The 26,087-nt window shown below is 43.8% G+C and overlaps 2 protein-coding genes and 1 long non-coding RNA gene across 3 annotated transcripts; 2 read left to right on the top strand and 1 right to left on the bottom strand.

Annotated features, from left to right (window-relative positions):
• Window positions 1-552: 552 nt before the first annotated feature.
• LOC124708117 lies at window positions 553-5,791 on the top strand. Its single transcript, XR_007005049.1, has 3 exons — window positions 553-709; window positions 5,573-5,638; window positions 5,732-5,791. It is a non-coding gene; the product is annotated as an uncharacterized LOC124708117 (long non-coding RNA).
• Window positions 5,792-18,131: 12,340 nt separating this feature from the next.
• Window positions 18,132-20,521, top strand: LOC124647397 (mucin-1-like). Its single transcript, XM_047187351.1, has 5 exons — window positions 18,132-19,163; window positions 19,261-19,368; window positions 19,579-19,668; window positions 19,811-19,861; window positions 20,378-20,521. Exons 1-5 carry the CDS (start codon window positions 18,132-18,134, stop codon window positions 20,519-20,521), a joined length of 1,425 nt encoding a protein of 474 aa, XP_047043307.1.
• A 1,128-nt stretch (window positions 20,522-21,649) lies between these two features.
• On the bottom strand, window positions 21,650-25,275 carry LOC124649105 (pollen-specific protein C13-like). Its single transcript, XM_047188779.1, has 2 exons — window positions 25,098-25,275; window positions 21,650-22,191 (listed from the first exon to the last, which is right to left on the bottom strand). Exons 1-2 carry the CDS (start codon window positions 25,273-25,275, stop codon window positions 21,860-21,862), a joined length of 510 nt encoding a protein of 169 aa, XP_047044735.1. The 3' UTR covers window positions 21,650-21,859.
• Between the last annotated feature and the right edge of the window lie 812 nt (window positions 25,276-26,087).

Here is a 26,087-nt window from a genome sequence, read left to right as displayed (position 1 = left end):
CTCGAGCCTCCCGCAACCGCCGCCTCCCCAGCTCCCGCAGCCGCCGCCTCGATCCCCGCCGCCGCCTCCCCAGCCGCAGCCGTTGCCTCGCTCCCCGCCGCTCCGCCTCCCTAGCCGCCACCCGCCCTTCTCCTCCTCCAAGGTCCCATCCCCATCTCGTCGGTTGGCCTCCTCCAAGGCGTGGGGGCGAGCAGGCCTGGAGGTCCGTCCAGCGGCGACGAGGAGTGCAGCCGGCGAAGCGCTCGTGGACGTGGAGGCAGCACGCCGCGCTAAGCTCCTCCCCAATCCGCACTCGTTCTTCTGATGCCGCGTCTGGCGGCGCCGCTCCACCTCCTTGGTTGCCCACCCTTTCCTTCTCCCACGCCCCATCTCCAACCCCCAGCCTCCGCCCCGCTCCGCCTCCATGGATGGCCGCAGGCCAGCAGGAGCAGCGCACCACCGGCGCAAGCAGGAGGGGCTGCTGGAGCTCCGCCCTTGATGGTGATGGCAGACCGGAGACGTCTGTAGGCGGTGCGGTGCGGTCCGGGAAGGCGCGCACAATCACTGCCTCGAGCTAAAGACGATGGGCCGGTTCCGCCTTAGATTGCAGTTCTGGACTGGAAACCGCTATCGCATGGAGAAGACAGGAGGTGGCGGTGGCAGCGATTTGGGTGTTCTCGTGGTGGTGCGCTCAGGCAGAAGGAGAGCCATGCCAATTTTAGTAGCCATGGTAATGAAATTAATGTACTGCAGGTGTACTCAAGGGATTGATTTGTCTTATTCTTTCTTAGAATATTATATAGGGATTTCTATTTTCGTGCCCTCGGGTCCTTAGTTGTACTCAGTTTTCCCCAGCTCCTTAGTTTTTCCTCAGTTTTCCCCAACTTCTTGTCTATAACCCGCAGAAAGAGCTCGGACGGAAGGAATCCCGTTTAGTTGACGTTGGTTGGTGCCGGCAAGTGGGGCCGCTGTTGGTGCCCCGCAGTGGACACGTCTCCACTTATCCGGATCATCGTGGGACCCACAACTTGTCCACGTGAGCGCGCCGGACCCACAGCTTACCCGAGTGACCGTTGCAAAATGGGAGCCCGAGCTAGCCCCGCGCCCGTGCCCGTGCCATTGCTTCCCCTTTCTTTCTCCGCGCCCCATTGTTCTTCTTCTCCGCCGGCGGCAGCCCCTTCTCCGGCACGCGGGTGATGTCTAGTTTCTCTTCGACCTCCCGTTCTTCATGGCCGTAGTATGGACCCGTGCCTTTGACAAGATGCCCCGATCGCCCACGCCAGGAGCCTCTGAAGCGGTCGATCTGTAAGACGGACGAGAACGGCAACCGTGGACGTGAGTTCGTTGCATGCGAGAGCTTGCCATATAGAGAGGGGGATAGGTTAGATCTCGCTCCAATTTCTCTGTTTTCTCTCGATTTTCTTGTTATTCCCTCGAATTTGGGATTTAGGGTTCACGTTGTTGTTTTCAGATCTTGAAGAAATGCAGGCATTTCGAGTGGATCGATGTGTACGTTCGGAGGCTTCGGTTGCAGGGAATCAATTGGCGCTATTGGGGGCGCAATTTGGGAGGGGGACTTGCTGTAGAGAATGCGGCGGAGAGAGGAGCCGTTCCGATTAGGGACCTTCCGATTATGCCTAATGCTCCCAATGCGGAACTGGTGGAAGTGAAGGGAGAACTGAAGAAAATGAACAAGCGATTAAGGCAGCTGATCGAGTTGAAGAAGCAAGCTAATCTGATGGCTGGTTGTTTTTTTTGTTGTATAATTACGATCGGATTCTTATCACTGCTCACCAGGCGTTAGAAGTTGTTACAAGGGATACCTAGTTACAAATCCATTATTCGATTACATGTACTTGTAGTTGTTTTCAAAGTTAGTGTGTGCATTCACCGAAATTACCAAACTATATTCCCTAAAAGAAAAGGACAGCTAAAGATAGTTGATAATTGTTAGAGGGGTGACAAATAATGCAATCGCCGAAATTCGCAAAAATGTATGCCTCATGTTTATAACAAAATTATACCACTTTTAGGCCGTTTCAAAATACCAATACTATATCCCAAACTATATTCCCTAAAAGAAAAGGACAGCTCAAGATAGTTGATAATTGTTAGAGGGGTGACAAATAATGCAATCCCCGAAATCCGCAAATATGTATGCCTCATGTTTATACCAAAATTATACCACTTTTAGGCCTTTCCAAAATACCAATACCATATCCCAAACTATATTCCCTAAAAGAAAAGGACAGCTAAAGATAGTTGATAATTGTTAGAGGGGTGAAAAATAATGCAATCGCCGAAATCCGCAAAAATGTATGCCTCATGTTTATACCAAAATTATACCACTTTTAGGCCTTTCCAAAATACCAATACCATATCCCAAACTATATTCCCTAAAAGAAAAGGACAGCTAAAGATAGTTGATAATTGTTAGAGGGGTGACAAATAATGCAATCGCCGAAATCCGCAAAAATGTATGCCTCATGTTTATAACAAAATTATACCACTTTTAGGCCGTTTCAAAATACCAATACTATATCCCAAACTATATTCCCTAAAAGAAAGGGACAGCTCAAGATAGTTGATAATTGTTAGAGGGCTGACAAATAATGCAATCACCGAAATCCGCAAATATGTATGCCTCATGTTTATACCAATACTATATATTAAGTGGCAAACTCGTCATTGCATTCTCCACCGACAGAGAGAGAGAGAGATGGGTGGCCACGAAGAGAGAGAGAGAGAGAGAGAGAGAGAGAGAGAGAGAGAGAGAGAGAGGTTTCCACGAAGAGACGGATAGGGGTATACTGCCCGTTAGATCAGTGGATCAACGGTTCGTGGAGTCGATCCGTGTGACAACGGCTCAACCAATCAGGATAAGTTTGGGCTTCTCGGAGCATTTGTGACGAGTACTTGAGGGCAAAACTGAGTAGTACTAAGAATCCAAGGGCACATAAATAGTAAATAGACTAAGGGATTCAAACAAAAGAATTACAAAATGAAAAATGTGTGTTTTGTACAATATAATTCATATTGGGCTACATCAAATTATTTGCAATTCAAATATACATGAGTGTGACAATTATGGCCTCATTTAGACAAACTATGTTTTGGGAAAGATGTTTTGCAAAGGGGTTTGGGTGGAAAACCATGCATCTTCATAGCTACACTAGTGATTCCGAGAAGTGGCAATTTGTGGTAAAACTTGATTTATATATGTTTGTTAAGGTTTTCTAGGTGGCAGGTTGCGTAGGAAGACTCCATGAGTAGTTGCCACTATGTTTTTATTTTTTTGGATTTTTTTGCGCATGAAATGACTCAATTAGCTATGTTAATCTCATTTGTTGACTCTCTGTTGACCAGCTACTTGAGGGTAAAACTGAGTATATTGCACTTGCCGGTCTAAGTCCTCGAGGGGAAAACTGAGTACGGATAAAATTTCCGTATAAGGCCCGAGGTTATAACTGAGTACACCAAACGTCCCGGGGTTAGACTCGGGTAGCGGTGCACGCTGCGGCCGTGCATAGCGGACGCGTGTTGCCGTGCATAGCGGACGCGTGTTGCGGTACACGCCACCTTCGTCTTTATAGAGCCCCTCTTTCTCTCCCTCGACGCACGTTCTCACCGGCTCACCGCAACCGCCTCTCCTGTCCCATCATCTTCTCCACAACCGAAGAAAAAACCCCGAAGAAAACCGCCGGCGATGGAGAAGAATGAGATGCCCATTGTCGGCACATCAGCCGCCGCCCCCGTCCGAGGCCCCCGTCGCTGCTTCCATCGTAGCAGCCGGCGCATCGGCCGCCGCCCCCGTCCGGGCCCCTGTCGCTGCTTCCAACGTAGCAGCCGGCGCATCGGCCGCCGCCCCCGTCCGGGCCCCTGTCGCCGCTCCCAACGTAGCAGCCGGCGCATCGGCCGCCGCCACCGTCCGGTCCCCGTCGATTGGGACCCGTACGAACCAGGTGCAGTACGACGCGCCGGAGAACCCCTACGACACCACCATCGTCGACAACGAGCCGGAGGTAACCCTTTGTTCCCTTGTTCTTATCTCATTTCAATCATTTTGTGTTAGATCTACCGTTATTACGGTTCGTCTGTTCCTAGTTCAATCCTTTTTTGTTAGATCTTGCGTTATTACTTGTTCGTCTCGTTCCTAGTTCGATCCTTTTGTGTTAGATCTTGCGTTATTAGTGTTTGTGATTTGCTTTTGTTTAAGATTTGTGCCGATGATGATGAATATTTGGGCATAAATTGATTCAGGGGTTTGGTCAATAAACAATTGGTGTGTACAAATTTGTTGTGCATGATCTTTGGTTTGCTGACTCAAATCCTGGATATAAGTGTGTCCAATGTAACTGAGGCTACCTCTTTTTTTCGAGCCCATATTATCATGCATGATTTTTTGTTCACTCTCTGTTCCATCATCGTTGCAATTGACTCCGTGTTTTTTGCACGATCTTTGGTGCTACGTGACAGGTGCAGAGCAGCGACGTCGACAGCGACGACGAGTCCTTCCACACCAAGACTCGTCACGTCCTCAGGAGGCTGCAGTCCGGCCATTACGATGGCCCTTTTGCTCGAGGAATTTACAAGTGCCCCTTCTGCAACAGGAAGCTCCGCGCCACCGACTTCAACTCCCTGGTGAACCATGCTGAATCCATTGGTAGATGTGGCGCTAGAGTTGGAAGGACCGTGAACGTGCATGCGTACATGGCCAAACACAAAGCACTTGGGATTCACCTGCGCAACCTCCAAGCGAGTCACACGCGCTACCCGGAGGCGTTGAACGTGCCTATCTGCACTCTTCGTATGTGACTCGCTCTATCCGTAGAGCAGCTTAATTTCATGTAAAATGTAGCTTATGTTGGATCTATCGGTACTACTTTTGGATCTGTCCCGAATATATCTATGCTATGTTGGTTGCTCGTATGCAGCTTATCCTATATTTTTTCTCCGGATTTGTGCCCTAGATTTCCTACCTGATTGGGTAAAAACGAAGGCATAAAGAAATGAATGGCGTTAAAAAACAGAAGGAGAAGCTGCTCTAGATTTGCTACCAATTTGGGCTATCAAATATGAATGAGATCGAGCGATAGAGAGGAAAAAGGTACATTGAAAACTGCTAATCTGGGCGAAAGAGACAGAAACCACTCGTGCCCCCGTCCCGGACCCACACGGCTCCACACGCTACGGCCCCACACGCTACGGCCACACAAACACGGCCTCGTCCTGTCCCACGCGGTCCCTTCCTACCAGCCCCACACGACGCGGTCCCACACGACGCGACCCCACAAACGACACGACCCCACTCGTCAGCACGGAACGGTCAACTTAACGGATTTCTTCCGTCCGAGCTCCTTCTGCGGTTCAGACAAGGGCTTGGGGAAAACTGAGGAAAAACTAAGGAGCTGGGGAAAACTGAGTACAACTAAAGACCTGAGGGCACGAAAATAGAAATCCCTATTATATATTATGGATTTGTGAATCTATCCGCATGTGGATCTGTGAGATGACTGCGTGTCTCTGAAATTCCTCCCTCTCCAAGGGCTAGGAAATTTACTAATTGATGTTTTTGGAAAAATATTGTGTGCAGATCTAATGAGGAAAAGAGAGAAGGAGAATATGAGGGTAATTCTTTTTGAAGAAGAAGAAGACCAAGGTCATTTTTCTAACTCATATGTTGTTCGATTAAGTTCTTAAGTGATTGAACTGTATGAATTGATTTTTTTTTCTGAACATTGTGTGCGTGTAGGTTTGTGGAAGAAGAGAAGAAAGAACAATCTGGGGAGTTCCCTAAATAAGAAGACCAAGGTCATTTTAATGAGACATACTTTGTTCGGTTATTTTTCAAGTGATTGAAATATGTGTTAATCTATGTTTATATAGTGCTTAATATTTTTGTGGTGCTTCTTGATGCATCTGGTTGCATAATACAGGGGGTTCACCAGGAGGAGAAGAGAATCCCGCCGCACGCGTCACAAGCTGATGTGCCTCTCCCTCCTTGAGGCTTAGGTAATTTATGTCTTGGCTTGCAATGGTTTCCCAAACTTAATCCTCAGATCTGTGTTGTGCAGAATTTTGTATGGAGGAAGCATACCTGTCCAAAAAGATTTTGAACAACCTATCCAAGATTAATGCACGTATATGGCCTTGTGGAGCACCTGAACATATGTTCCTATTTTGCATATCTTGTGTTGTTTAGTGGAAGAAATGAACAGAACCAATTTTCGTGATTGATTTGTAGGAAATTTTGCACATCGTTATTGATGTGAAGAAGATTGGTTTGAATGCATTGTAATGCATGAATCTCTCTTTGGGCTTATTTATCCTCCGAGATATCTGAGGCAATCATGTTCGCCAACTACGACAGAGGCAACCATATGCGGAGATCAATGGTGACAGATAGCAGGTATTGGTCGTCATTGTGGCACTTGCGCTGATCCGACTGTGAGTCACGTTCAGACCAAGCGGTAAAGGCCTCCTTCCTCGCTTTGCATTCATGTCGGTTCTTCTTTGTGAATCATTTTGTTATCAATCTTATTTTGGCATCACCAAATTGCTCACTTAGAATATTCTTGCAGTTATCTACCGTGTTATCTTCTTATCCGGAATCAGCCCGAAAGACACAATGACATGGAAGCAAGGTAAGATGTCTTTTCCAATGGTTCTTGTTTATATAATTACGACTAATTTGTAAGAGGTGAATCTGAGGGAAAGGGCAAGTACTGTCAGGTACAACTAAATAAAAAATTGCTTTACACAAAGAACTTCAAAAGTCATGTCCTTGAAGCAATGCGTTGTTTCTATATTATGTATATAAGAGCTGATAATTTAGATATGCACAATTGAGTTTATCTTTCAGTATATATTGCCTAACCCTGTATCATAGGTTGGATAATTTGCCGTCCTGAATATGGAGAAATGGTAGGTGTTCCATCATGTTGTAACTTTCAGGTGACAACAACGAAATAATTTAGTTTTAAAGGCCATAATAATCTTTCAGTGTATGTTCTTATCCATGAGGAACAACTGGGTTTGCGGCCACACTTGCATTATTTGTGCTTCAGCTAGCTAACTTAGTTTTATTTTATTCATTAATTAATGTATTGTAGGTACAATTATTACTGCTGATGTTGCCCTCACTTTGTAAACACTAGCTATGCATCTTTTATTTTCAAGGAGAATGACCGCCGTTGCTGTGTGTATGCAAGGTGAGGCATGTTTCAGGGTACTATTTGGACAATCATTTCTGATGTTTTAGTAGGCTATTACAAATATATTTGTTGGAGTTTGTTTTATGTAAAATGTACTTAATTATGATGCCAACGAAAATGAACAGACATACTATCTATGATCTTTTTATAACAGTGTGATTCAGACACCAATACTGTTTTCTATGTATATATGTATACAATGTTGTTGAGCTGTCGGTGATGTTACTAATTGGACTGAGATTTGCTCCGGCATGCTAAGTACCACATTCTTCTTCCCGTTTCCTCTAAGAAACACATTCCTTTTTTCCCTGAAATTGAACAGTACATGATCTAAATAGTCTGGTCATATGGTGTTATGTGTTCTCATTGTTTCACTTTTCTTATGTCCAAAATTGACATGGTTAGCTTTGGGCGGGAGGATCAGGTGATCACCAGAATATTCCTTCAGGTAGAAGACCCTCTTACCAATTCAATGTTCCAAACCTGTATTACCAGGAGTTCTCCTTTATATTTTAGTCATCGGTTTCGCACTGTAACAGATCTTTCACTTTCACGGTTTTGTATGATTAGATGGTAAGCTCTCTATTTTAGCCATGCCAGCCATGCCCGAGGTGTCCTACTGTTATATTGGGCACTGATGGTGTGCAACATATATTATACAAAGGTGTGTTCATTGGATTTCTTTTACATATGTATCTTTATTTATGTGGCATCTTTGTGTTTTGAAATATTTGAGAGAATGTTTGGTTAAAAAATTGAAATCACAATACCGTAAATAAATTGTATAAAACATAGCCTGGATGCGATACAATCCATATATTATATTGATAAATAGTTAAATCACTATATAATGCATTCTTGACACCTGATGTTTACTTTATCAGTTTTGCGGAAGTGGTGGTATTTTTTCAGTTCTTATTGATTGTGCACACCTAATAGGCCAATGCATTTAACAACTTTAACATTGATTTCATGACTTTTATCCTAATTTCATCTTATTGACTTTGTTTTGTAAAATCCAAAAAAAGTATTATCGTTTCCCACCTGATTTTTATTGTTGTTGCACAGATTGTATATCACTGCGGACTTCATGGGATCGTGGGCCAGGGTAGTCATCAAAATCTGAAGGTTGGGGCTTCACCATCCAAAATGACCAGGGTGCATCTGGCAGCCGGTGCAGGCAATTTGGAACATTTCGCTAACCCGCCACATGCAGAAGCTCTAGCTTCAAAGAAAGCTATCACCGTCACTCAAATTGGGCCGCCAAACTGTAATGTTTCTGACAGACTCCATGATTCTGAAGCAAGCCATTTCCAGCGAGGAATATGATCTCAATAAATTAGGTACTTCGTTTAGAAATATAAATTTGCAAATGAGATTTGGTCTAAATTTTTTGCGGACTTTATCTGTGCATGGATGCTTTATTGGGAGTGGCCTTATAGAGACCTGGCTGAGCCAATTCTCTTAATTTGTTTCAAACATAGTTGCTGGTGATATACCCAACGTGATGTAGTAATGGAATGGACCAGTGTTTCTTTTTTTATGTAAATGTGTCTGATTTTGTTGGACAGAATTTGCATGTTCATCGGTAAGCGGTAAAGTTGTGTCTACCTTATCTTTGTCCAACATTTGTTCTCTCTAGGTTATTGCCCCTCTAATAGATTAGATACAGTTTGTGTTTGTGTGTTTCTGTTCAACAATGTTAAATTTGGTATTACCTTCTATTTTTGTCACAATATCCTAAAATGCATAGCTTCGTAAGATCATGCTTTTGTTCAACAATATCCTAAATAGGCGTAACTCCCTACAATAAGTGCAAGATCAAGAACAACTATCTATAAAATGATTCACCCGTTGAACCATCACATGTAGATGCCAATGGTGTTTTGATTGTGTGAATCCTTTACTCGGCTACTACAATCAAAGAAAGTGAGACTAATCTATTTTGATCCAAGTTTTTTCTGCTATGTGTAATAGGTTTCCCAATTTTTTACAGGATTTTTTATTGCTGCTGAGATATTCATATTTGTTTGTCACATTTTGGTTTTCACCTCACTGGTACTTTTTAATCCTACTTTCATAAAATGAACATCAACACGACCTTCACGGGATCGTGCGCCAAGGCGCACATCTAAATCTAGTATCTATAATTTCTTATGTTCCATGCTACTTTTATGATGATACTCACATGTTTTATACACACTTTATGTCATTATTATGCATTTTCCGGCACTAACCTATTGACGAGATGCCGAAGAACCGAGTTCTTTGTTTTTCTGCTGTTTTTGGTTTCAGAAATCCTACAAAGGAAATATTCTCGGAATTGGACGAAATCAACGCCCAGGGTCTTATTTTTCCACGAAGATTCCAAAAGACCGAAAGGGAAACGAAGTGGGGCGACGGGGCGCCGACACCACAGGGCCGCGCGGCCAGGGTGGGCCCCGTGCCGCCCTATGGTGTGGGGCCCCCGTCAGCCCTCCGACTCCGCCCTTCCGCCTACTTAAAGCCTTCGTCGCGAAAACCCCGATCACGAGAGCCACGATACGGAAAACCTTCCGGAGACGCCGCCGCCGCCAATCCCATCTCGGGGGATTCGGGGAGATCGCCTACGGCACCCCTGCCGGAGAGGGGAATCATCTCCCGGAGGTCTCTTCATCACCATGATCGCCTCCGGATCGATGTGTGAGTAGTTCACCCCTGGACTATGGGTCCATAGCAGTAGCTAGATGGTTGTCTTCTCCTCATTGTGCTATCATGTTAGATCTTGTGAGCTGCCTATCATGATCAAGATCATCTATTTGTAATGCTACATGTTGTGTTTGTTGGGATCCGTTGAATATGGAATACTATGTCAAGTTGATTATCAATCTATCATATATGTGTTGTTTATGTATGTGCATTGTTATGCCCTCTCTATTTGTCAATTGCCCAACTGTAATTTGTTCACCCAACATGCTATTTATCTTATGGGAGAGACACCACTAGTGAACTGTGGACCCCGGTCCATTCTTTACATCTGAAATACAATCTACTGCAAACTCTGTTCTTTACTGTTCTTCGCAAACAAACATCATCTTCCACACTATACATCTAATCCTTTGTTTACAGCAAGCCGGTGAGATTGACAACCTCACTGTTACGTTGGGGCAAAGTACTTTGATTGTGTTGTGCAGGTTCCACGTTGGCGTCGGAATCCCTGGTGTTGCGCCGCACTACACTCCGCCACCAACAACCTTCACGTGTTCCTTGACTCCTACTGGTTCGATAACCTTGGTTTCTTACTGAGGGAAACTTGTCGCTGTACGCATCACACCTTCCTCTTGGGGTTCCCAACGGACGTGTGTCTTACACGCCATCAAGATAGTTTTCTGGCGCCGTTGCCGGGGAGATCAAGACACGCTAGAAGGGGAGTCTCCCACATCCAATCTCTTTACTTTTTTTTTGTCTTGCTTTACTTTATTTTATTTACTGTTTTGTTTGCTCTCTATATCAAAAAAACAAAAAAATTAGTTGCTAGTTTTACTTTATTTACTGTCATGTTCTCCATATTAAAAACACAAAAAAATTAGTTACTTGCATTTACTTTATTTAGTTTGCTTTATTTACTACTGCTAAAATGGGTACTGTTGAGAATACTAAGTTGTGTGACTTCACTAGCACAAATAATAATGATTTCTTATCCACACCTATTGCTCCACCTGCTACTACAGCAGAATTTTTTGAAATTAAACCTGCTTTACTAAATCTTGTTATGAGAGAGCAATTTTCAGGTGTTAGTTACGATGATGCTTGTTGCCCATCTTAATAATTTTGTTGAACTATGTGAAATGCAAAAGTATAAGGATGTAGATGGTGACATTATAAAATTAAAATTGTTTCCTTTCTCCTTAAGAGGAAGAGCTAAAGATTGGTTGCTATCTTTGCCTAAGAATAGTATTGATTCATGGACTAAATGTAAGGATGCTTTTATTGGTAGATATTATCCTCCCGCTAAAATTATATCTTTGAGAAGTAGCATAATGAATTTTAAGCAATTGGATAATGAACATGTTGCTCAAGCATGGGAGAGAATGAAATCTTTGGTGAAGAATTGCCCTACCCATGGACTGACTACTTGGATGATCATCCAAACCTTCTATGCAGGATTGAATTTTTCTTCGCGGAACCTATTGGATTCAGCTGTTGGAGGTACTTTTATGTCCATTACTTTGGGGGCGGCAACAAAGCTTCTTGATAATATGATGATAAATTACTCTGAATGGCACACTGAAAGGGCTCCACAAGGTAAGAAGCTAAATTCTGTTGAAGAAACCTCCTCCTTGAGTGATAAGATTGATGCTATTATGTCTATGCTTGTGAATGGTAGATCTAATTTTGATCCTAATAATGTTCCTTTAGCTTCATTGGTTGCCCAAGAAGAACATGTTGATGTGAACTTCATTAAAAGTAATAATTTCAACAACAATGCTTATAGGAATAATTCTGGTAACAACTATAGGCCATATCTTTCTACTAATGGTAATGGTTATGGTAATTCTTATGGGAATTCTTACAACAATAATAGGAGTGTACCCCCTGGTCTTGAAGCCATGCTTAAAGAACTTATTAGTACACAAACTGCTTTTAACAAATCTGTTGAGGAAAAGCTTGGTAAAATTGATATTCTTGCTTCTAAGGTTGATAGTCTTGCCTATGATGTTGATCTTTTAAAATTGAAAGTTATGCCTAATGATAATAAAATTGTTACTACATCAAATGCCATCCAAGTTCGAATTAATGAAAATATTAGATTGATGGCTGAATTGCATCCTAGGTGGGAAAGAGAAGAAAACGAAAAACTAGCTAAAGAGAATAATGTAGCTAAAGTTTGGACTATTACCACCACTAGTAATGATAATGCTTCACATGTTGCTACACCTCCTACTATCAATGGTAAAATAATTGGTGTTGGCAATGTTTCTACTCCTAGTGCGAAGCGTGCAAAATTGCCTGAAACTACTGAAACTGTTTGTGATAAAACTGCTGAAATTTTTCAAAATATTGGGGACAATGATCCCATTGCTGTAGATCATAATGGTTTAGATTTTGATGATTGTCACATCTCTGAAGTTATAAAGTTCTTACAAAAACTTGCTAAAAGTCCCAATGCTAGTGCTATAAATTTGGCCTTTACAAAACATATTACAAATGCTCTCATAAAAGCTAGAGAGGAGAAACTAAAACTTGAAACTTCTATTCCTAGGAAGTTAGAAGATGGTTGGGAGCCCATCATTAAGATGAGGGTCAATGATTTTGATTGTAATGCTTTATGTGATCTTGGTGCAACTATTTCTGTTATGCCTAAGAAAATCTATGATATGCTTGACTTGCCACCATTGAAAAATTGTTATTTGGATGTTAATCTTGCTAATAATGCTATAAAGAAACCTTTGGGGAGGATTGATAATGTTCGCATTATGGTCAACAATAACCTTGTCCCCGTTGATTTTGTTGTCTTGGATATTGAATGCAATGCATCTTGTCCCATTATATTGGGAAGACCTTTTCTTGAGCTGTTGGTGCTACCATTGATATGAAGGAAGGTAATATTAAGTATCAATTTCCTCTTAAGAAAGGTATGGAACACTTCCCTAGAAAGAGAATGAAGTTACCTTATGATTCTATTATTAGAACAAATTATGATGTTGATGCTTAGTCTCTTGACAATACTTGATTCACACTTTCTGCGCCTAGGCGAAAGGCGTTAAAGAAAAGCGCTTATGGGAGACAACCCATTATTTTACTTCGCACTTTGTTTTATATTTGAGTCTTGGAAGTTGTTACTACGTAGAAACCTCTCCTTATCTTTATTTTATTGCATTGTTGTGCCAAGTAAAGTCTTTGATAGTAAAGTCAATACTAGATTTGGATTACTGCGCAGAAACTAGATTTCTTGTCGTCACGAAATTGAGCAGCCCCTTCGTAGGAAATTTAGAAAATCTACCAATTTACGTGCGTGATCCTCGGATATGTACGCAACTTTCATTCAATTTGGGCATTTTCCTGCGAGCAAGTTAAGTGCCCCGAAAAATTCGTCTTCTGATGCATTACTGTTTTGACAGATTCGCCTTTTATTTCGCATTGCCTTGTTTTGCTATGTTTGATGGATTTCTTTGTTCCATTAACTTTCGGTAGCTTTGTGCAATGTCCGAAGTGTTAAGAATGATTATGTCACCTCTGAATATATGAATTTTCAATTATGCACTAACCCTCTAATGAGTTTGTTTTGAGTTTGGTGTCGAGGAAGTTTTCAAGGGTCAAGAGAGGAGGATGATATAATACGATCAAGAAGAGTGAAAAGTCTAAGCTTGGGGATGCCAACGTGGTTCATCCCTGCATATTTTAAGAAGACTCAAGAATCTAGCTTGGGGATGCCCAAGGCATCCCTTCTTCATCGACAACTTATCAGGTCACCTCTAGTGAAACTATATTTTTATTCAGTCACATCTTATGTGCTTTACTTGGAGCTTCTGTTTGTTTTTATTTTTGTTTTGTTTGAATAAAATCGGATCCTAGCATTCCTTGTTTGGGAGAGAGACACGCTCCGCTGTTTCGTATCAACACATATGTTCTTAGCTTTACTCTTAATGTTCATGGCGAAGGTTGAAACTGCTTCGTTCATTGTTATATGGTTGGAAACGAAAAATTCTGCATGTGGTAATTGGTATAATGTCTTGAATAATTTGATACTTGGCAATTGTTGTGCTCATATAGATCATGTTTAAGCTCTTGCATCACGTACTTTGCACCCATTAATGAAGAACTACATAGAGCTTGTTAAAATTTGGTTTGCATAATTAGTTTCTCTAGAGTCTAGATATTTTCTGGTTAAGGTGTTTGAACAACAAGGAGACGATGTAAAGTCTTATAATGCCTGCAATATGTTCATATGTAAGCTTTGCTGCACCGTTTTATACTTGAGTTTGCTTCAAACAACCTTGCTAGCCTAGCCTTGTATTGAGAGGAATTCTTCTCGTGCATCCAAATCCTTGAGCCAAAAACTATGCCATTTGTGTCCACCATACCTACCTACTACATGGTATTTCTCTCGCCATTCCAAAGTACATTACTTGAGTGCTACCTTTAAAATTCTATTCTTTGCCTTTGCAATATATAGCTCATGGGAAAATAGCCTTAAAAACTATTGTGGTGAAGAATATGTACTTATGTATCTTATTTCTTAATAAGTTGCTTGTTGAGCGGTAACCATGTTTACGGGGACGCCATCAATCATTACCTTTGTTGAATATCATGTGAGTTGCTATGCATGTTCGTCTTGTCTGAAGTAATGGCGATTTTCATGATCAAATGGTTTGAGTATGCATATTGTTAGAGAAGAACATTGGGCCGCTAACTAAAGCCATGAATCATGGTGGAAGTTTCAGTTTGGACAATTAATCCTCAATCTCTTATGAGAATATTATCTGTTGTTGAATGCTTATGCATTAAAGAGGAGTCCATTATCTCGTTGTCTGTGTTGTCCCGGTATGGATGTCTAAGTTGAGAATAATCAAAAACGAGAAATCAAATGCGATCTTTCTCCTTAGACCTTTGTACAGGCGGCATAGAGGTACCCCTTTGTGACACTTGGTTGAAACATATGTTATGCAATGATAATCCATGTTAATCCAACCTAATTAGGACAAGGTGCGAGCACTATTGGTAATCTATGCATGATGCTTGCAACTTATAAGATGTCTTATACATAACACATATGATTTATTACTACCGTTGACAAAATTGTTTCTATGTTTTCAAAATGAAAAGCTCTAGCACAAAAATAGTAATCCATGCTTCCCTCTGCGAAGGGCCTATCTTCTACTTTATTGTTGAGTCGGTTTACCTACTTCTTTCTATCTTAGAAGCAAACACTTGTATCAACTGTGTGCATTGATTCTTACATGTTTACCTATTGCACTTGTTATATTACTTTGTGCTGACAATTATCCATGAGATAAACATGTTGAAGTTGAAAGCAGCCGCTGAAACTTATATCTTCCTTTGTGTTGTTTCGAAGCTTTTTACTAAGAATCTATTGCTTTATGAGTTAACTCTTATGCAAGTCTTATTGATGCTTGTTTTGAAAGTACTATTCATGAAAAGTATTTGCTATATGATTCTTTTGTTTACTCATTGTCTTCACCATTGCCTCGAATCGCTGCATTCATCTCATATGCTTTACAAGAGTATTGATCAAGATTATGATAGCATGTCACTTCAGAAATTATCCTTGTTATCGTTTACCTACTCGAGGGCGAGTAGGAACTAAGCTTGGGGATGCTTGATACGTCTCAAACGTATCTATAATTTCTTATGTTCCATGCTACTTTTATGATGATACTCACATGTTTTAACACACTTTATGTCATTATTATGCATTTTCCGGCACTAACCTATTGACGAGATGCCGAAGAACCAGTTGTTGTTTTCTGCTGTTTTTGGTTTCAGAAATCCTACAAAGGAAAAATTCTCGGAATTGGACGAAATCAACGCCCAGGGTCTTATTTTTCCACGAAGATTCCAGAAGACCGAAAGGGAAACGAAGTGGGGCGACGGGCGCCGACACCACGGGGCCGCGCGGCCAAGGTGGGCCCGTGCCGCCCTATGGTGTGGGGCCCCCGTCGGCCCTCCGACTCCGCCCTTCCGCCTACTTAAAGCCTTCGTCGCGAAAACCCCGGTATCGAGAGCCACGATACGGAAAACCTTCCGAGAGACGCCGCCGCCGCCAATCCCATCTCGGGGGATTCGAGAGATCGCCTTCGGCACCCTGCCGGAGAGGGGAATCATCTCCCGGAGGTCTCTTCATCACCATGATCGCCTCCGGATCGATGTGTGAGTAGTTCACCCTGGACTATGGGTCCATAACAGTAGCTAGATGGTTGTCTTCTCCTCATTGTGCTATCATGTTAGATCTTGTGAGCTGCCTATCATGATCAAGATCATCTATTTGTAATGCTACATGTTGTGTTTGTTGGGATCCGATGAATATGGAATACTATGTCAAGTTGATTATCAATCTATCATATATGTGTTGTTTATGTTCTTGCATGCTCTCCATTGCTAGTAGAGGCTCGGCCAAGTTGATACTTGTAACTCCAAGAGGGAGTGTTTATGCTTGATAGTGGGTTCATGCCTCCATTGAATGCGGGACGGTGACGGAAAGTTCTAAGGTTGTGGATGTCTTGTTGCCACTAGGGATAAAACATCAATGCTTTGTCTAAGGATATTTGTGTTGATTACATTACGCACCATACTTAATGCAATTGTCCGTTGTTTGCAACTTAATACTGGAAGGGGTTCGGATGATAACTCGAAGGTGGACTTTTTAGGCATAGATGCATGCTTGGATAGCGGTCTATGTACTTTGTCGTAATGCCCTGATTAAATCTCATAGTACTCATCGTGATATATGTATGTGCATTGTTATGCCTTCTTTATTTGTCAATTGCCCAACTGTAATTTGTTCACCCAACATGCTATTTATCTTATGGGAGAGACACCACTAGTGAACTGTGGACCCCGGTCCATTCTTTACATCTGAAATACAATCTACTTCAAACTCGTTCTTTACTATTCTTCGCAAACAAACATCATCTTCCACACTATACATCTAATCCTTTGTTTACAGCAAGCCGGTGAGATTGACAACCTCACTCTGTTACGTTGGGGCAAAGTACTTTGATTGTGTTGTGCAGGTTCCACGTTGTCGCCGGAATCCCTGGTGTTGCGCCACACTACACTCCGCCACCAACAACCTTCACGTGTTCCTTGACTCCTACTGGTTCGATAACCTTGGTTTCTTACTGAGGAAAATCTTTTCGCTGTACGCATCACACCTTCCTCTTGGGGTTCCCAACGGACGTGTGTCTTACACGCCATCAGCCGTCCACCTCCGGAGAGAAGGTCGCCACCGCCATGCTGGGGGCCGCCGCCCCGGCTCCCATGTGATGCGGACAGAGCATCCCGTCGCGCGGAGGAGAAGGTGCAGCAGTCGGCCGCCTCCAGGCCCAAGGGCCAAGATCTAGCCACTCCAGCACAGTCGCCGCCTCGCCGTCCGGCCGCTGACGCCGCGCACCACCACCACCACAAGAAAGATCAGGATCGCCGCTCGCACCCCCCATGATCGCGACCATCTGAAACCCCCGCCGCCGCCATTTCACGCGGGCTTTGCCCGGCGACACCTCCGGCGGCTGCGAGGGGAGAGAGGGGCTGGAGGGGGCCGGAGACCGGTGAGGAGGGAGGGACTCCCCGGAGTGGCGCGGCGCCGCCACCCGAGGGCGATTAGTTGCTGACACCAACCAATAAGGTGATCAGTTCCTGACACATATGGTCTTATTTTCACTTGAGAATTGACATGAGTAAGTATCAAGATAATATGTAGATGCAAAAATTATTTTATTTTTTTACCAAAACTTTTAAATGGCATTTTTGATTTTTTTTTTTAAAAAGGTGCATCTACACTCATGTCTGCCAAATCCGTATCGCACAAATGCCCTCCTTTTACCACGTGTAGTTTATTCTCCCTGACAGTCCTTTCCTCTTTTTTTTTTCTCTCTCAAATTTTGCCTGGCAGTCCTTAGTTGGAGGCTTGGAGCTTTCACCACGAGCAAGAACATTGATTCAGGAAACGAACGATAAAGTTTTGCCATTGATGGTATTGGACTATACTCTACAACAAACGACTGCGAGACGAGGTGGGACGATCTCCCCACGATTTTTTTCCACCTTATAAACCCAAGACAAGTCACGCCAACGCTAATCATTAGTCGCTTCTCTCTTCTCCATCCATCCAGCAGGAGTCAGCCATAACAAACTAACTAACCAACTCGCCTCCAAGACAAACAACCACCGCCACCCCAACTCCAAGAACCCAAGAACCCGGGAGCGCCGACCATGGAGATGGCGACGGCCCACCTCCACCGCGACTTCTTCCTCTCGCCGTTGCCGTACCACCTCGCCGAGCTCCGCATCGATCCACCGCACTCAGCGGTCGCCTTCTCCGCGCCCGCCGCCGTCGCTGGTGGGCGCAAGCGCCGCTGCCTCGTCCCCGCCGTTTCGCCGCGCAAGAAGATGCTGCTTGAGCTCCACCCCTTCGACTCCTCGCCCACCCCCACGCCGCCGCCCTCGCCGCGCCGGTCCCCGACCACCGCGCCGCCGTTGCTGTCGCGCAGGGGGTCCCCCGCAAGCGACTTCTCATTCCCGTCAGCGCGCCCGTGGATCGGCGGCGGCGGCGGAGGCAACATCTTCGCCTTCTTCGAGGACACGCTCACGACGCCGTCTCCTACGGGCTCCAATGTCAGCACTCTGTCGTTCATGGCTTCTTCGGGGCACCCGACAACGCCCACCACGGGCGGGGTCACGCCCGTGGCATCGCCGAAGAAGCCCACGCAGGGGGCGGGGCCCACTGCCAACGGTGGTTTCATGTTCACCGCTTCACCGGAGCAGCCGCTCACGCCAGCGAGCTCCACCGCCGGCGGCGGCTTCGCGTCATTGTCTTCTGAGCCGTCCTTGTCGCCCAGGGAATACCAAAGCGGCCGCGCCGAGGCGTCCTTGCTTTCCCCGAAACACGCGCGTACGGGCTCTACCGACAGCGGCGGCTTGGCGTTCTTCCCTTCTCCGGGGCCGGCCATCGGCCACACAAGTTCTCCTCCGTTCGTCTTCTCGGCCTCGCAGACTTCGGCGCCGCCAGTGCGCAAGCCCGGCGGCGGCAGCAGCAAGCAAAGGCCGCGGCGACAGCACGGCATCGTGAGCGCGCCCCGCAGGAACCTGCGGCAGTGGGACGTGCCGCAGCAGGCCATTCAGCCGACGCAGAAGGTTGTCAAGACGAATGCCTTGGTCACCGGCGAGGCCTCTCGCTCCTCCATCCTGTCCGACTCGTCGACCAGGCCGTGCTGCAAGTTCTTCACCTCGCCGGCGAAGGCGAGCAAGCAGGTACTTGATACATGTTCTTCACCCCCGTCCCCTGTTTTTCTGCATCTTACAATTCTTGATTCCTCTGTCCGTTGCCTCTGATGTGCCAATTTGATAGTCGCAGGAAGCCAGGAAGGTCTCCAGTGAGGAATCCCACTCGACTTCGTCCTGCGGATCGCTGGCCAGATCCCGCAGCGCCTACGTCCCTGAGAAGGCGAGCAAGCAGGTAATTCAAGCCTTAGGCTTTCATGTTTCCACTTCATTTCTTGCTCAGCGTGCGTGCACCACTTCGTGCTCACCGAGTAGGTACTTTTAGAGCCAAACTGTAGTGTTCTTCACATATTTTTGGTATGCATGTCTACAGGGTCGACAGCTGGAAGTGTCCTTAGCATTTACTGTAACCTGATAATTTCTTGGCTTCTTCATCGATCATCAGATACTTCTAGAGCAGAACACACAGTTATCTGAAGCTTATTATCTTAAAGCTGTAATTAACACTGTGATTAGAATGTCTTCAGTTCTCCAGGCATGAACATTTTGATCAATGTAACCTGACCTGTACACATGCATTTTTGGTATGCATGTGTACATGATCGAGAGCTGGAAGTGTCCTTCACATTTATATTAGTGTAACCTGATAATTTCTTGGCTTCTTGATCGATCATCAGATACTTCTAGAGCAGAACACACGGTTATCTGAAGCTTATTATCTTAAAGCTGTAATTAACACTGTGATTTCCCTCAAAAAAAAACACTGTGATTAGAGTATCTGCAATTCTCCAGGCATGAACATTCTGATCAATGTAACCTGACCATGCCCTAGCTTCTCGATCATTGATTAGATGCTGTCCGAGGCAGAACACCTCTATCTGAAGATTATGATCTCCAATCTGTAGTTGTATCCTCTGCATCCTTCAAATAATTGAACCTGATCATTTCTTGACTTTTTGACTGATCAAGCAAATACTAAGCCTACTGTTATCTGAATCTATGATCCACTCTATGTGAATAAGTGCTAATCCTAGGCCAATTTTTGTACATGCAACTCCAACATTAACTCAACAATTCTTGATTCCATGTTCAGTTCAGATGTATCTGCAAAAAATTGCATGTATTTCCTGCAGTTAATGGTCATGTTTTCAACAGTTGCAGCTAACTGAAATTGCTGTTCGTTTCCTTGTTTCTCTGGTTTCATTTTGGTATTCTGTCCCTTGATGAAATCTGTACCTGTACAGGATCGAGAGGTGGAAGTGTCCAGCGTAGCCAGAGAGGGTCGCACACACGCCGAGCCAGTAGCCTGCACAGGTGCCGTGGTGGTGGTGTGCGTGACCTGCACTTGTGGTGTCCGGAAGGAGTTCTGCTTTGACCACTGCCACTGACCGATTCTCGCCGTCAGTTTTCGCACTATCGACGGATCACATTGCTCCGTTCCTTTCTGCAGTTCGAGTGACTAGCACTTTGTCAAGTCTGACCTGAATTTAGGACAGTGGTAACTGCATGCTATGTGCTACTGCTATTTGAGTTCATAGAGCTGCATTTAGTCTGGAAGAGCTGTAAAGGTATTGTGTCTCCATTTTTTTTGTTCTGTCATGTTGTTTGAACAGCCCGCATTCTTGATTGATCGGTACAATTCTGTTTGTTAGAAATGTGCTTCTTTTGCAAGATAGTCATGTGTTTTCCTCTAGGTTTATATTTGCGGCAAGTGCTTGATATCCTTCTTTGGTTTGCTCTGTATGCAATAAGCTGTGCCTCTCTACTTTCAGAAGTTCTTAAATATTTTGTTTGTGTGTCTGTCTGCTGACATATCTGTAGTTCATCGGGTGCACCCTGAGTATCTGCACATAGTACTTCGCTCGGTTTGAGATAAGCTAGATATGAAACCAACAGTTATATAAAAAAACCAAAACGTCAAAGACCAAGAAAAGGATAACAAACTATGAGTACTACTATTACAGCACATGGATTGTTCCATTGTCAGCCTGTCAAGATCCAACTATCTAGGGTTAACTTTGGTTTCCTCTGCCCCTCCACGTGTTGGTGACTAATTTCTCTTCAATCTGTGTCACCCCTATCACGTATTATTTCGTTGCTCATTTGGAACTTTCTTTATGCCACGCATCAAACGTTAAAATGCACATCAATGTGACACTCATTTGTTATACATGTTGTATTTTAACAGGCCAACATTTTCTATTTTAGTGAGTCAACATTTTCCTCCAGATAGCATGGCGTACAGCGTCAGCAGCAAGCGACAGCACTGAGCTTCAAATTCTTTAAATACACATCAAATTGCTGACCAAACTGGGGTTCTCCATTCAGAACTGCAGTCTCACGCTATTCATTTCTGCTAGGTAAATCAAACGGATTTCCTCGTATCAAAAGAGAGAACTGCACAATATGCAGGCCAGCAAGCTTATTTGCCGCTCCACTTCTCTATGTTGCTCAGCCCAATAGCATTGCATAACCTGAACCGTCTCAGACTCTCAGCACAAACAAAGTCCATAACATTAGCTTGCTAAGAAGAACCAAATGTCAATTTACTAGATATGGTGAACTCCCATGATTCAACCGCGGATCCCACATACATACTCAAGCACTGAGCTACACAATATCAAGCACGCAAGCAGCGATACGTTTGGTCCTCGTAGTACATAATAGATGTTTCAGATTCCACCTAGTAACATATTACCTTCTCTGTGACCGCAAATTCAGAGTTCTCAGACACGGTCGTCTACTTCCTCGTACATCTTGAGGATTTGTGCACATGCAGCCAGAGGGATGTCCTTCTGGAAACCCAAAGCATTCGCCAACCGAATGTTGGAGGTGACACCATTGTTGTTGTTCAGGAAGACAGGGGCCCTCTCCCGCCCATCAACTATCTTGGCACACCCCATGTCTGGGCTGCTGACAAGGACAGACTCACAGATCTCGTGCTCATGCTCGTCGTCCACGGGGATGTTGTAGGTACCAGTGTGGTCAGTGTGACCCTCGAAGCTGCATGTCTTCGCCCCAGTCAATTTTGATTTGCACTCGACTCTAACCTTTGCTCCTATGGAGAGAAAGAAATGCCATCAGTAACAATTGGCAGACAAATGAAATACTGGTTAATTAATAGTTGATATGCTTTTGGTCGACAAGTTTGAATTAATACGAGTTTCGTAAGAAATAGTAGTTCTAAGCTTTCTCAAATTTTCAGCCATGTATTGTCAGAACTGCAAACTAATCACTATTAAGCTTTCAGCTTTAGTTTGTAGCATTTTCCAGTTGATTGTACCAACCAGTCAAACATAAAGATCTAAATTCATAAACCAACCAGTATAACTAAAAGTCATAAACAACTTTGTGCTCGAGATACAGTGGGCCTGTTCTATCAGCAATGTTTCTTTCTAATCCTGCTTTCCTTGGTGCTTGACATATAGTCATGTTAAATCTGGAGTTCTGCCCTCTTGGCACAACATACACAGCACCTGCTACTAATGGATGGTTGTATAGGCAATGTTTCCATACCCAGGCAGAACTTAACATCTGACCCAGTTTTCAAGGACAAAAAAACATGTTTGCAAACCTAAGTTGCATGGTTTTTGAGTCGCGACTCAAAAGTGAGTCGCCAACACTGCGACTCAGTGTATAGTCGACGAAAGTCGCTGTATAGTCGCGAGATGACGTGATTTTTGAAAAATGACTCGGCGACTATACAACAACTCATGAAGCATGCTAAGTTGTGAAGAAACATGCTTAACAAATACTATTATGTAGTTAGCCCACCAAAATGTCAAGAGATTTTTTTTTCTCGAACACAAGCCTAGGCGTGCATCATTATATATTAGAGAAAACCGCTGAGAAGGCGGGAGCATACAGGGTTGTAGCAAGGCTACCAAAAACAGAGAGAAAACAAAAAGAAGGGACTATACATGGGACTACAGGCAGCTAGCTTTATTAGGCCTGCAGGTGCTGTGGCAAGAGATAAGTACAAGACATTGCAAAGATGGAAGATTGGAAGATCAGTTGGCAGTTTAAATTGTAAACGACCTAGGCAAAATGATGATGGTGATACTGATATATGTGGGAAACCATTCTCGTGTTCTACTTTCCTTTACTCTAGTCATATTTCAATTTTCCATTGTATTTCAATATCATTTCATTTCATTTCATGCTATCAGTGTATAACAAAGTGCTGTTACGATGTTCTATGTCAGTGTTCCATTCGGTGTGAAACTAGAGAACCAGCAGTCCAGAACTAATCTGTTCAGAACCGAGTTTCAGAAGACATTCATCAATCCAAGAGCAACAGCGTTGATGGTTTACTAAGTACATCTCGTATGATGTATCATGTATGGATGTGAAAGCATGTGTATGACAAAGTCCAGAACATATATGCATGTGGCCGTCATGGAGCCTAAGAACAAGTCTTATCACAACTTCTATCCCAACGTAACATAAACTCTCTATATGTCTGCAGCGCTCTGATTATCCTGACATACATCATTTCTTTAGTTTTTGTTAACGTGATGGGACAACTCTTGAACTTAAGAGGGGCAGATCGTGGGATTTAGTTAACTCCTAAGATGAAGCCTGGTGCTGCCGCACTACAGAATCCATGCGCCGTCCACAGCTACAATACCTATGCGTGAATAGTATCTTGGTCCATAATAATAGGGTACACGTCCAAAATCTGTAATGTAAATGATAACTAAGTAGATTCCTGAATCGTGAACATATTTAGTTCTTTCATGGTATCCTTAAATTAATGTTGACTGCTCATGGTCTTAGATTTATTTTTTGATAAAGGGAATATATTAATATCATACAGATACCAATTAGACCTAGCATCCACACCAACATAATTTGAAGAGCTAGTCGAGATTTCAAGAATGCACAGCAAAAAAGCCAGAACAACCAATGGCTATGATTTACTGGTACTCCAAAGGAAATGCTACGGTCCAATTACCCCGTGAAGAGAAAAAAAGCGACTCGCAACAGCCAGAACAACCACCCCTGGCAACACCCGGACTTCATAAAAGGTTCTCCAAGAGCGGCGTGTCCACCAAAGGAACAATGCAGAAGCGCCGCCGTCGCCCTATCTAAACCAAAGTCAGATCTTGAGTGTTCACCCAAGAGAAAGTCCGTGCAATCTACAGACATTGCCTTTAACAAAAAGAAATGGTTAGAGGTCCTTCATTTCGAGGTACAAGTACAACCAATCAAGGTCAGACCTAGGGCATCCACCCTGGAAACAGAGACTTGGTGAGAAGTTGCCCTGTATTTTCACCGCACCTTGCCGACAACAATCTCAAAGCAATGATCACCCAGCTCAAGTCACGGCTTTGATGCGGTCAGCGCCACGCAAATGAAACCACGTTAGCACAAAAGGGACATTGCCAGACGAACCGCCTTGAAATTCCCCACCTTGGCACCTTGGTGGTGTAGTTGCCATGGTCGACGTGTCCAATGGTCCAAGTATTATCCACATGCCGCCATGATCTTAGATCTAATGGCTATGATTTACTGGTACTCCAAAGGTAATGCTACGGCAAACTTATCTGCTTTAGCTTGTGCACAAAGCGATCCCAAAGATCTATAACAAACTTCCCAAAGAAACGCAACTAATACTCAGGATTCCAAAACTAACGCATCCAAGCACCAACCACTAGCCGCTTCATCTATGCATGCGCATCACACATCGGCATCTACTAAATCAGATCGCAGTCGCAGGGAAAACGAAAAGATAAACCTATTTTTTATAACTATACTCTTCGTGCAGTTGCTACCTGCTAACCCAGTCAAGCAACATTCCACTAAGAACGCATTTTAAGGAAGAAAAAGAAGCGCAAATAATAAAAGGGGGCACTGAAGCGATGGGGAAAGGCCCGAGACAGACATACTCACGTGAAATCTATGCGCCCGTAATGGATCCTGAGGGAGAGAGAAGGGAAGAAATGGATGTAGCATACGTACCGGCGATGTAGGTGGATGCCGGGGTCTCGAAGCCGGCGCGGCAGGTGTCGCACCAGACGTTGCCGCGCACGACGAATTGGGTGCGGCGCGAGCGGAGATCGCGGGTCGCAGAGACTGATGACGCCGCCAGCGCGCACAGCACGGCCGCGAGCAAGAGGAAGGCGCGGAGGGACGCCATTGCCGTCGGCGAGTCGAGGAGTGACCGGCGAGTGGAGTGAAGTGAGGATGAGATTGCGGAGAGAGTGGAGTGAAGGGAATAATGGTCTAGTGTGAGCGTTGGGGATCCGAGCACCGCACGGTGAGCGGAGGAGACTCGAGAGAATCTAGTGAGAACGTTGCTCCGCTTTTGGTGAGAATTGATAAAATCGAAGCTCATCCGATAGTTCGGTAAAAAATGCTTTTGTTGAAATACAAAGGGAATTTTGTGGACATGGATACTCCTAAATTTGATTAAACTTACTCGAGAATTAAGATACACTAGTTGAATGCCCATGCGTTGCTACGGCTCTAATTTTTCTCTCAATATGCTAATAAAATAGAATGTAAAAAATTCACTTGTGTCAAACAGAAAGTCATACTCTCTTTTTGCTAATATAGGTATACCTAGAACTATAATCTATCTAGATACATCCATATTAACGAAAATTAGTATAGATCATATAAAATAAGCTATTCTAGAAACTCATAAAAGTCTAGCCCATCTAAAAATATATTTCAACAAAATATATAATTGACGTCATTTGAATATGAAATAATCACTCGACTAATTATTTTATATTAGTGCGCCTCGAATACTCACACATGATTTCTATTTCGCTTAGCTATCCGTGAAGTACATTTTTTTTCGAAATGGCTGCATCGCAATGATGCATACGGCCGCTTTTATTGAACAAAAAAATCCAGTCTTACAAAATCACGGATCGCAAAGGGTCTCACCAAAGATGAGCCATCGAAAAAAAGGAAAAAACATGAAGCGCATTTGCATCAACA

The sequence above is a fragment of the Lolium rigidum genome, chromosome 4, assembly GCF_022539505.1.
Source record: "Lolium rigidum isolate FL_2022 chromosome 4, APGP_CSIRO_Lrig_0.1, whole genome shotgun sequence".
Lineage (NCBI taxonomy): Eukaryota > Viridiplantae > Streptophyta > Magnoliopsida > Poales > Poaceae > Lolium > Lolium rigidum.
Note: the sequence above shows the minus strand (reverse complement) of the source record. Positions and strands in the feature narration are given on the sequence as shown.